This window comes from Chamaea fasciata, unplaced genomic scaffold (genome assembly GCF_029207755.1).
Source record: "Chamaea fasciata isolate MVZ Bird 193981 ecotype frontalis unplaced genomic scaffold, bChaFas1.0.hap1 SCAF_4, whole genome shotgun sequence".
NCBI lineage: Eukaryota > Metazoa > Chordata > Aves > Passeriformes > Sylviidae > Chamaea > Chamaea fasciata.
The window spans coordinates 37,289,065-37,301,544 of NW_027094089.1; the positions used below are offsets into that span (position 1 = coordinate 37,289,065).

At 38.8% G+C, this 12,480-nt stretch overlaps 1 protein-coding gene across 2 annotated transcripts in view; it reads right to left on the minus strand.

The window, feature by feature from the left end:
- Positions 1 to 438: 438 nt before the first annotated feature.
- The window catches only part of RORB (RAR related orphan receptor B), a 120,622-nt gene continuing 108,580 nt past the window's right edge, over positions 439 to 12,480 (minus strand). For both annotated transcript variants that reach the window (XM_066181311.1, XM_066181310.1), the window contains exons 5-10: positions 9,604 to 9,725; positions 8,234 to 8,366; positions 6,369 to 6,476; positions 5,156 to 5,266; positions 1,139 to 1,251; positions 439 to 653 (exon numbers count right to left, since the gene is read on the minus strand). In XM_066181311.1, the coding sequence (XP_066037408.1) occupies positions 498 to 653; positions 1,139 to 1,251; positions 5,156 to 5,266; positions 6,369 to 6,476; positions 8,234 to 8,366; positions 9,604 to 9,725 (743 nt within the window). In that variant the 3' untranslated portion in view covers positions 439 to 497. The remainder of the gene's footprint in view (positions 654 to 1,138; positions 1,252 to 5,155; positions 5,267 to 6,368; positions 6,477 to 8,233; positions 8,367 to 9,603; positions 9,726 to 12,480) is intronic.

The window sequence follows — 12,480 nt, forward strand, 5'->3', positions numbered from 1 at the left end:
AGTGTCTGTCTTCCATATATGCACCATAATTTCCAAGACAGCTACAAATTTCCACATGCATTAAACTATCTAAAAACATAGAACTATGCAGTCTAATAAGTGGAATTTTCTTAAATTATATCTGAACAATAAACAGCTAGAGTAATACTGCGAAGTACTGCTCTATTATCATGTATATCCACAATAAAATTCTAGGAACAGTTGTCCCAATAAAAGTAAATTAAAAAAAAAGGTAACACCCAGTGTCCTATATTTGTATATTCATTGTCAGTTCAAAAATGAAAAAAAAAAAAGTAAACGAAAGAGAAAAAAGACATCCCCACTCAGAGTTGCATATTTACATTCTTCAAACTGTAGCGGTGAAAAATAATTCTATTAAGTGCAGGACATTCCTAGTGTTGCAGTAGTGACATTTTTAATAATTTCTTCATAAAAACATTTCTTTTTGTCTTACTAGTGATGCATTCCATGACTACGTGAAAATTCTATTATCCCCTTCACTTGCAGCCAGTGGTTGAGTCTGGATTGAAAAGCTCCTTGTATAATGGAGGAAACAGTGTGTTCACTATGTCTGGATGAGATTGCTTAAATACCTGCAGTTTCTCTCCATGCAAGTTGCAAAGTGCAGTAATTGTTGGTATCTTGGCTATTAACTGTAAGACATTGAAACAATAAAAAAAAAAAAAAGGAAGAAGGTGGAAGCATATTTTGTATAAATTACACTTTCCAAAATGAACTATGTTAGCATCTTTCTGAGTAACTGAAAACCACACTCTAAGCCCCATCAAAACCCATCTGAAGGACTTGACATTGTTCTTGCTATAAGAGCCTAGAAACATGTAACCTGTAAGTTTTAGTCAAAGGCCAAAAATGCATTTAACAAGGAGCAGCCTCAGTGAGCACTCTTTTAAGGCAGTCACATTCTTTACAGGGTATGAATTAAAATTATTGGTATATTGAACAAAAAATGGAGTAAGAGGCAACAGGTACAAGAGTCAAACAAGCCTGTCTTCTATGCAGGTAAGCACATGGTGCATTTCTTTTAGCTTACATTAATGTGGCAATACATACAGAAATGGCTGTGGAAAGAGAAGAGACATGCTTGTGGACTGCTTGGCATTTTGTTTAAAGATCTTACCTTTGTCAGTGTCTCCTCGTCAAGGTGGTTCTTCTGAATAACATGTTGAAGTGCAAAGTAAATCTTTTCCTGAAGCTTCTGGACCTTCCTTGGCTCTATTAACCATGCTCGATCTGAGAAAAAGGAAAACAAAAGCTAAAGAATGCACAGATGTGGGGCATGCTCATGGTGCACACAGGGTACTGTACCGGCAAGTATCCACAGGCATAGTGACTCTCACGAGGAAGGACTGCATGGTATTTAAAGACATGGTTTCAGAGGCAAAGTGTCTCAACCCATTGAAGGATCACCTGAGCACTTAAAATTAACACTTACAAAACATCCAGGGACAGTGTTGGTGTTCTGCATCTCTTTGTTTAAAACAGGATGCTAAGCATAAACTGGGAACAGAAATGAAACATGGCTCAGCATTTTATTATTCTCTGTTGATACAACCAGTGCTCTAATTTCATACTGGCTAGGTGATAAACATGTCATGTTATCTCAGTGTCTTAATACATAAAAAATAAACTTACTGATCAAAACAGTTCTTTGAAAATAAGAGAATATAATTATTCAAACATTAATATATCTCATTATTTACTAGGCTAACTTTTTGAGACAAAATACGTTGTTTGAGACAACACAAAAAGAAACTGCTTTCTTCAAAAGAATTTCTTCAATAATTCAAAAGAATTTCGACGTGCAAGTTCCTTATTATTTTAAAATGCTCTCTTTTTAAACAACACAAAATAGAAGATTATCTGGAAGAATAACAGCTACACAGTTGTTTTAAAACCTTAATGGCCTCTACTGGACTCAAACTCCAGGTGCAGGAGGTTGTCCTTATGATCTATATTCTCACAACTCATAAGCTCTGGAGACAAACACAGAAAGAGAAGTAGCAGACTCCAAGACAATCCAAACCCATTAATGCAGGGTGCTTGCAGCACCATTGAATCTTCTGTTTTACCGCACTGCAAACTGTGTTTTTTTCCTTCAATCCAGACCAATTCTTGGGTATAGATTTTAGCTTTCATATGGGAAATAAGAAAATTTCTTTTATCACAGGCATGAATCTTCATGTACAAATTGAAAAATTCAGGAAAAACTCCTTTCACTTTTCTCTCCCCCATACCCCATCACTAAAATAAGTTACAGAAATTATTTAAGTTAACCACTTCAATGAGCATGCATGGCACACAGGCTGGAACCGAGCAACATTTAATCACAGAAGTAGCACAATTCTGCCATTTGTCTGACTGTCTCTGAGGAGGGGTGTATGAAAAGAGCTGATTGTCAAGTACTGTGAAAACAGACAAAAACACACCTCAGCTACTTTACAGGATCAGGAAAAGAAAACAGTATTTTGTAAATGTTAGAGAACTGTGGTCCCTGAAGGTAAGCCAATGGAACCTGTGCCATCAGTGGCCATAGAAATAGAATTAGTTGAGAACACATGCACTTTCTACATCATAAGGACACAGTAATGTTTAGACTTCAAAGGTGCCAAATCTTATGCTATTGCAAAACCTGGCCTTTAAATAGTGTTAAATTAATGCCTATTGTGGCAGACTGGAGCTAGAAAGATTTATCATAGAGACCAATCCCTTAAGGTTTACCTTTCTGTCACAAGAATAAGCTTAAAAATAGACTGAGGTGGTTGAAGGATGGATTCATCACCCACCTGTCATGAAACATGCTGTATATTACACAAGAGTTCTTAAATTCATGACAAGAGCTAGGCAAAACTTTTTAATGGAACCTTTTAAACCAAAATGTAGTTTCTTCCACCTGAACACCATCTGTAAATTTGGCTGGAATTTCACAGGTAACTCTAGCTATACTCACAGAAGCGAAGAAAAAGTCAATAGATCAGTGATCACCTTAAAAGAACTTAAAAAGCAGTGATTCAATGGTGTACTTGTCCTCTTGGGTTTTGAACTTATCTGAAGAGGACACAGTCCACTAGGCTACAGAATAGTGTAGGAAAGAAGATAAGAGAATGCAGAAACAGACAAGAGCTCCTTTTGCCAAAAAGAAGATGGAGAGAAGGAACATGGCAAGTCAAAGTTTCAGGAGAGGGACTGGCACAAGGGAGCAGCTATGTTCCCGTCTTACCAAGTGCCTCTTTTGTATGTTTGCAAGTGGAGATGCTTCTGAAGCCTCTACTGGATTTGTATATTTCAGCTTTTGAAATCCTCATGGATGTTGTCCGGTCCCCTTACTCCCAGGGGACCGCTCTGATTTCTGTAACCTGCCTAAACACTGAGATCAGGGCTGCAAGAATCGCTTATCAGGTGGTGACTTCTGCAGAAAAGAAACCTGAATATGAATACTTCCTATATGGAATCTTTGTAAGCTTGTATTAGTTGATGAAAGGATTGGTGCAGTGACCTCTGTGAAGCAGTAGTTTATTTTTAAATTTGTTCCCATGATGAAACTCTTTATTGTGAAGGAACTGGAACATCAAGTGTGGAAGGAAATACTTCATTCTCTATTCACTGTTACTGTTTTTTAAAGAAAATAAATGGCATATTTCAGTATCAGCTCATTCTGGACAATTTTCTCTGTCTTCCCACTCTCAAACATAGCAGTCCAGCTGAAACAGGAGTTATTTAGACAATCCAAATTTACACGCTTTTTATGGAAGAAAGATTGCTGTCATGCACATGCTGCTGCAGCCCATCATTTCCTTCTTGTTGTGTCTTAGGAATAGCTACATGTGCTCACAGACTACAGAAATAAGCAGTCTGCATGCACCAGACACATTTTTTCCTTTTTAAAATTTTTTCCTTAGCTAAAGTAATAAGAGACACTGCATGTATCATCTGACTTGCAAACTGAAGGGACACATGCAGAACTGCAGAAATAAATCAGATTTTTGATTCCATCTGATTTTTCCAGCAGCTAGCACCCTCTGCCACCCACCTAGCTTTGGTCTTTTCCGACTGAGAGAGAAATGATGGGCAAAGATCCACTGAGACATTGCAACTCTGCTGTCCCAGAGAAAGTTAAGACATCTGGGGTGAGATGAGGCAGCTCTCACCCCTGCACACAGCTGGGACACCTTTGAGTGTTTCAATGTTTGGAGGGTTGTATGTGCAGTATTTTGGCATAACCCCATGAAGAGTCACTGGCTCAACTACCTCACTTTTGAGCAGATGATGGCAAGAACTGCTCAAAGTGGAAAAAAAAAAAAGGAGTCCTTTCAGTAGGTGTTGTTAATGATGAGAATGAATGTGTTGACACCATCTGTGATAGTCTAACTCTGACTAACATAATCTTCAACACAGATGCGCAAATGGACTAGGTGACCTAGAAGAAGTATTCTGCAGAAAAAGCTAGAAAAATAATTCCTGGTGTGGCTTTTTTGTAAGGCTATTTAAGAGGTTACCCTGAGATGAAACTGTATGTCTGATTCCCTGAGGTATATTTAAAAATCTCACACTAAACTGTGAGCTTGGATACTAGATTCACCTTCTGAGACAACTTAATCACAACTCAATCCAAAGTCTCCTCTGTAGTCAGCCAGCCATCACTCCCTTAAATGCATGCTTGCCTGCATAGAGTTATGATATATGAATACATTAAAAAGAGCATGTTGCACTTCTAATCACTACCTCTCACTTGGAACTAAGTTCAGACAGGACTGCACACCAATTTTTACTGCTTATGTCCTCATTCCCAAGAAAAAAGCCCATCACAGTTACGGATTACATAGCCTACGCACGGTGGTGAGTTTTGTGGTCCCTAGGACGAATATGCACCTCTTGAATAACATGCATCTCTTCATGAGGTCTGGAGGAAGGCCAGCCTGCATTTCTTGTCACACAATCCTGCTCCATGTCTGTTACACTTTGGATCTAATTCCAGTCTATGAAATTCCTGATGGCATATTGGGGTAATTCAGGTATTCTTCCACTGCTTAATATATTGCTTAATATTATTTGATGCAGCTTAAACAGCTATTTAAGCATGTAGAATTAAATGTGGATAATGAGAGAAAAAATATCAGTGTTTGGAATGAAAAATTACCTGGTGATATGAGAACAGCAGATGAAAACAAGGCAATCTCCTCCTCAGTCAGCTGTAAGGAACATAAATTCTTTGCAAAGTCAAACGCTTCATTTACCAGATCATCAGAACCTGCAGACCAAAGAGGACAAAACCAATGCTAGAAATCAGCCCTTCAGCCTGCAGGGACTGTTTTGGTGTCAGAAAAAGTTATTCCTGAATTTCTGTTCTGCTAAAGCAACTGCTTTTCATTAACTATTAAAATTCCACTTAACCCAAAAATGGCACTAAAATGTCCACAGAAGTGAAAAAATTACCAAGAATTATGGTCAAGTACAAAAATTGCACAGACGTCTTAGAAGAGAGTACTCTTTTCCCAATGGGGCAAAAATTGGTATTTCTTAACAGGTATTAAACCTAAGGAGGAGGAAGGATCAACCCTAATAACTTTCATATATGATTTTACTAATTAACAGTACAAATGTTCATGAAAATTTGCAAAAGCATCATAAAGATAAAAATAAATCAACCAATATATTTTCATGAATGCTTTAAACTTATAAAGAAGTAGTATGCTTATGATACAGAATAAGAAAAAAGAAGAAAAAGATAAATATATACGTTTGAAGGCACTATCTCTGAGTTTGGTCCTGAATCAATTTCTGATAATATCAGTCTGACGGATGCACAAAACACAGATGCTTCACTATTAAAATTTCAGGTAGCACTTAATATCATGTTGAGATGAAGTAATTTTTTTTAGTACATGGACCTAAATGAGCTTAATTAAAAATTTTAGGCAAAACAGCATTTTCAGCAGGTTGTACCTGTTCATTATTTTAACCTCCTTATTGCTAGGGCCAAAAATTGCCTTCTGCAGGACACATTTAGTGGGAGGGATTTGATATATCAAGGGCAAAGTATAGTAAAGATAACAGTAAAGATAAATAGCTTGGCTCCTGCCATAAATTCATCGTTCATCACAACTTCAGAAGGCAAGAAATCTATTTGAAAAAACCCCTCTTGTTGCTCTTTGTTATTAGACAAAAACACCTATCATTGCTAGCAGCTAATAGAGTCACCTTTTTTTTTTTTCTGTTCCCAACTAGACATTTGGAGACTTGGTGATGCAACATTTACTGGTGATTTACACTGTGGGTCACTGTTCTCATAAAGACGAATTTCTTGCTACATGGCTCAATGCAATTGGTTGAAAAAAAGAAGAGCAACATACCCAAAGCTTTAAACATTTGCATCCCTCCATACTTTCCTTCAAACAGAACAGTATTGTTAAGTGGGTTGAAGGCACGGCACATTCTCACCAAAACCACTTCCAAGCAGCCTAGCAGACAGAAAAAAGAGCAAAGGTACCAGGTATTATTGCCTAACATCAGAGTACAGGAAATCTCAAGAAGATATTTATGAAGCCATCAGTCATTAAAAACATCAGAAGGGACAGACACTCTTTGAAGACATTTAGATCATACATCTATGAATGTGAGAAAAAATATTTCTGTCTGCTTTGAGTAGAGAAAGGGGTCATTTCTGGTCCAGTCTAACCACCTTTTCTATAGCTTGACTTTTTCACCCTTTGCAGAAAATTAGCAGCCTGGACTGAATCTGAATTTAGATCTTGGGGGAAAAAAAATCAGTTTGAAATACTTTATTCTGAAAAATAGGCATTTATTGAAACTCCTTTTTTAATAATTAAGCTTATTATTTTTTTTAATAACAAAAAAGCAGCTTTGCTTAAGGCATATAAAAATCCCAGCTTTGCCAATCAAATGAAGTTTCCTAGGGATGCACTGGTATCGGCAGAATTTTCAATATTAGTATGAGATTAAAAGAGATAGTTTTTGTGCTATAACTCCCATTTTCTAGGAGGTTGCCTGTGTGATACAGGATGCATCTCTATATCACTTCCCTTTGCAGCTGGGCACATAATCAGAGTCCAGCCTCTCACCAAGACACAGTCGTGGTGCTCTTAACACCAAGGTTGTGGGTTTGATTCTCCTATGGGCTACTCAAGAGCTGGACTCAATGATCCTTGCTGGATCCCTTCCACCTCAGAATAGTCTGTGATTCTGGTTTTGCCACTGAGGTTAGTTCAGCTGGTTGCAGTATGGTGCTAATAACACCAGAGTTGTGGGTTTGATCTCTGGGCCATTCACTGAAAGACAGGACTCAATGATCCCTGTGGGTCCCTTCCAACTCAGAACAGTCTGTGATTTCTGTGTATGGAGTGCTGAATCACACAGGCTTTCAGCCTTAGTGAAGAGATCTCCCTTCAAATAGAAGCACTTTTTAAGTTTTAACAAGCTGCCTCACATAGCATCCTACCTTTTACACATGGAGGGAGAAAGAAACTGATATGACAGGGTAAATGCAATTAATTACCAGTCGTGGTTCTTGTGGTTCACTTAGTCATGCCATTTTGTCCCCCTGGGCTTGGCAGTGTTACTGCATAGTCATGACAAATCTTGTCAGGATTCTTTCGGAGGACAGAAATTACTGAGTCACTTGATAAGAAAGGAAAGCTTTTTCTCCCTTGCCCTTATGCACACACATGCAAACCTGGCATGCAGAGAGAGCATGGCTGGAGCACACTGCCATAATCTGCCCTCATCTATTCTGAAACAAACTGGCACCAGCAGGAATTTTCCCTCCTGTGCATTGGCTGTAGAGTATTTCTGTAGTCTCATTAAAAAGATTAAAGATGACACAGAGGCAGACCTCAGTGAGCCTGCCTTCGTTTCATTAATGACAAGTGGGGATTTTACAGGGTGGTAGATGACTATTCGACCAGCTCAATTTGCAGGCTCCTTCCACCACGTGTCAGGTTGGAGACTGCAGTTTTTGCAATGGTTGTGTGTGTGTGTGTGTGTGTACTTAACAACCACAACGGACTGGAAAGGGTAAAGGGGATCAGAAGGCAGTAACATCATTAAAGTGGAAAAATACAGCCAGGTTAATGTACTTAATGCAATAACTGAAATTAGTGCTTCTCCAAAATTAAAATGATTTGCAGGAAAAGACAGGAGAGCACATTTCTAGGGCGCTGGGTGCTAAACTGGTCTCAAGCCTCCGGGGTTTACCCACCTGACTTAAGAAGGAGAATTTGGTCATTCTGGCAGAGCTCCATGAAGCCTGTTATGCGCTTCGCAAACTCCACCACATACTGGATAGCATGGGTGATCTGAATGGCACATTGCTGCCACAGAGCTTCTCTCGTCTTCCGGGAAAGCAGACACAGAAAAGCAAAGCGGTGAGCAAGCAGGGACATCAGTGCATTAAGTTCTTGCAGACAGCAGGACTTCCCACACTCCATCCCCATACCCAGGCAGAGCTAGCAACATCTCTTTTTCTCTAGGTGCCTAACACTTCTCAGAAGCCGTTGCCCCACTCATCTGAACTCTGTCATTGCCTCTTCAAAGGAGCAGAATGCACTGGCCAGTGTTAAAATGTGGTTCTAATGTTGGCTTTTCTGTGAGACAGACTAACAGCGCCACAAAAAAATGTACACATTCCACAGCACTCCTAGGCAAGAAGTGGCACAATGCTATTAATTTGTTCAACAGAATATTTCTCCTAGTTTGAAATTTGAAATATAAAATTGAAGTATCTGAACACTGATTAAGTGAAAATTTTGACTTCCTGATAATAATTTTCCTTGCACACACGTGTGTAAATGTAAACAGATGTTCTTGGTTTCATGCCGCAGCTCTGCAAGCTGTGGTGTGTTTTTGTTCCTGCTAATAAGCAGGAAACATAGGCACAGCCCCTCAGATTTCAGAGAACAAGCTGGAGTCTCTCCTGTGTCTTACAAGACCAGCTAATGTGCCAAGTGAAGTCTGACTGAAGACTCATTGCTAATGAAGCCAGTGCAATAGGCACAGAGGTTTCTGTTGACTGGACTACATCTGAAGAGGTGCCAGTGGAAAATAGACTGAACTTGAACCTAAGAATCCCAGAAGAAGAACAAAAATGTAGTGTAATGAGATAATTTTTCCACCCAAAATTGGACAGCTTCATTTTAAGGAGTACTTTCAGTTTGTTATTATCTACTGCCATAAGTCACAGGTGCTTGTTATTCACAAAAAAGCAGATGTGTTTTCAAAATTATAAGGAAACAAGGTTATCTTATTTTCTTAAAATCCTTACAACACAGAATCCTATCATACTCACGTTGAAGTTAACTGAATTTGTGCATGAGGTTAAGATCTGTAATACCAACCACAGAAAACTGGATTCCATGACCATACCTAAGATTTAACATTAGCAAACAGCTCAATATGCTAGAAAGCTGCTGCTGCTTCTTATGAAGTGTCACTGCTTTGCTTTCAGAAACCAGTTCAAAGATATTGGAAAGTGTATTTTGACCTACACAAAACTCATCAGTGTATTCTTGCCAAATAAATTACTCTGTGAACAATTTCAGGCAGAAGAAAAAGCATATTACAGGATTGTACCTTGCTCTGGTAAACCTTTATTTCTTCATATGTGTGGGTCTGCCACGCTAGCTGATGTAATTCCTCCATTGTATATTGACATGTCTCCAAATGAGATTTAATGATATTCTGTGCAATTCGATCTGTAGGAGAATAAAATACAGCTTGCATGAAACAATGAACAGTGATCTGCAACAGCAAAAGTTGAAAACATTGAAATAATTGGAAAATGCACATTTAAGAAAATTAATCTTTTCAATGCTACTGTTCTCATTTGTTTTGAATTCTGAAGTTGATTACTGCAAAATGTTTCAGTATTGAACCCAAAGCCAAACAAACGATCTTGATAAACAGTGGATCTGCAGATGAAAATAACAATGATTTTTGTGAAACTATATAGAATTTTCATTCTGAAAATTATTTAAGTGATTTCTCCACAAGTGATTTCTCCAAATAAATTTTATTTGGAGACTGTTCGCCCAATTGCTTTTGTCTGTCCCAAACCCAAGCAGTCACTGGTAGACTCTTCCAGCCTGGAGAAGGAACTCTGCTGTTGATTATCACCCCAGCAGGGTACCTCCTCAGGCTTTAGTCCACAACCTCTGCAACAAGGCCGTATCTCCCCTCCTGCTGCGTGTAGGTGTTTACTTTTTCCCCTCATTGTCCATTTCTTTCTAGTTCTACTAAAAGAACTAATCTGCTGAACTCAGTGGTCAGCATGTTGCAGAGCTGCCAGGTCTCTCAGAAATTGACTGACTGCTTGAGTTTGCCATGAACATTTGCATTACCTTGGCTTGATTCATAAAAGAAGAGGAAACAGGTCTCTTTTCTCAAGTTAGTTTTAAGCTGGATCATTTTCTGATTGAATTTGACAAGCAAGAATATGGAGACTGGTTTTAGCAAGGGGTGAAAGCTAAAACTAGTATCCTGGGGTTTAGAAGGAGAGATGGAGGATGTAAATCGCACACACAGCACTAAGTTACCTAAAGTCGTCCTGAAATTGCAGCCTTAGAAACTACTTCACAACATGGAATGCAGGATGCAAGCAGAAAAGGAAGCATTCATTGTTGCCCTGGAAACCCACTGAAACTATGAGTAAACTCTTAGACAAGTACTTCAAAGCAGACCCTTGCCTTGAGTGGATTTAATCCACTTGAGTGGATTTTAAAAAAATTCACAAAACCTTCCAACATGAATTCATTAGCATTAGGAGTTGAAATGTTGTGATAAAACAAGTTTAAGAAAACTGATGATTTCCTATTTTGCAACTTCGGGACCCACACATCTAATGAAGCTCATTGCTTTAGCCTGAAAACTTTGCTTAAGCCAAACAAAGGAACAAAGCTGAAGCCACAGAAGTGAACCGAAGCACTTGCAGCAGAATCAGCACTGCGCAGAAAACAAAAAAGGGACATTGACAATGCATTAGCAAACCTGAGCATAGGAAATAGAAAGAACTAGGTATACAATTGTTCACTTGTTCAGATTCTCAACATTTTGCTTAGAGTGTAGAGAACTGGAGCCTGGAGTTTCAAAATAAGTCTGCTTCTTTGGCCAAATACTGACTGAATTTAGAAACATCAGCAAGAAGGGAAGCTGAAAAAAGAATGTAGAAGTGCATGTTCCCTGTAAACAGTGCTAGAGGAGCGCTATTTGAAGGACAGATGCCAGGGCTACTCTCACAGTTAATAAACTGAGACTCAGTAGAAAGGCTCAGTAGGAAGATAAAAAAAGTTGCAGGTTTGTACAAGAAAAATAAAACCTGCTTAATTGAATTTGTGCAGGTTTCTTTTTATAGGTCAACACTATCTTTAGGCTTCCTGATGAAAGAATTTACTCTAGCCTAAAGTTAACTAAGAATATATATTAATAGTGATCTACCCACTGTTCTTTTATGGAAGGTTAGATGGAAGTCTTAACTTTGATGGTCAGGTGTTGCATTTTATAATAAAAATCTTGAAGATAAATGGGCATCTCTCCTACGATAAATGTCTCAGATGATTTCACATTACTGAATATACAGATTTCTAATCAGATAAAGTGACCTGAAGTCAACAATCTGAAAACTAGATCTTTTGATTTCACTGACTTCAAAATATATTTGATTAGCAGTTCTACACTACTGCAAGTCTCCTCAGCTCCCCTCCTTTTCCTAGCATTTATGTATGTACCTGAGGAACGAAGAGCTGAGAAGCTCTCCAGGGCTTTCTAGGGATGGCATCCTGTGTTTTATCCCATGCATCTTTCCTTATGCAACTGTGCTTATGTTGAGCTGACATTAAAACCAATTTAGATGTGCAAAGGCCTGGGGCAATTGCAACAAGCAGCAGCTCTGAATGCTGACATCCAAAGAGGAATCAGGTGCAAGACAGACTTGAAACTCTTGTGCCGCAGGCTAGGCAAGGCTGAGTGTGTGACGGGAAGGGTACACTGGGTCTCCGAAGAGAACGGAACTGCTCACTCAGAAGAGGAGACTGCTTGCTTACATTTCGTGCTGGAGCCCCTGGAAGGAGCTTTATGCAAATAAAGCCTAGAACTGGGTGGCAGAGCTGACATGATGCAAAAAGTAAAAGAAGTATACACCTGCCTTGGCTTCTCAGATGGTCCAGCAACAGAAGATCCAACACAGGCAGAGCAAAGAATGTCACTCTTAAAAGGTTTAACAGACCATGGTCTTTTTTTTTTTTTTTTTTTCCTGACATTTTCAGATTTTAGCATCTTTTTGCTAATAGTTGGAGTCAGTACACATCTTGGCAAACCCCAAGTAGAATGACAAGGAGACAATGACAAGAATGAATGACAAGAATCCCAAGGAGATTCCTAAACCACTGGCAACAATATAAATGACATCTGATGTAAACCTGTCCTACTACAGGTACAGTCCTGTAGCCAAAAGAC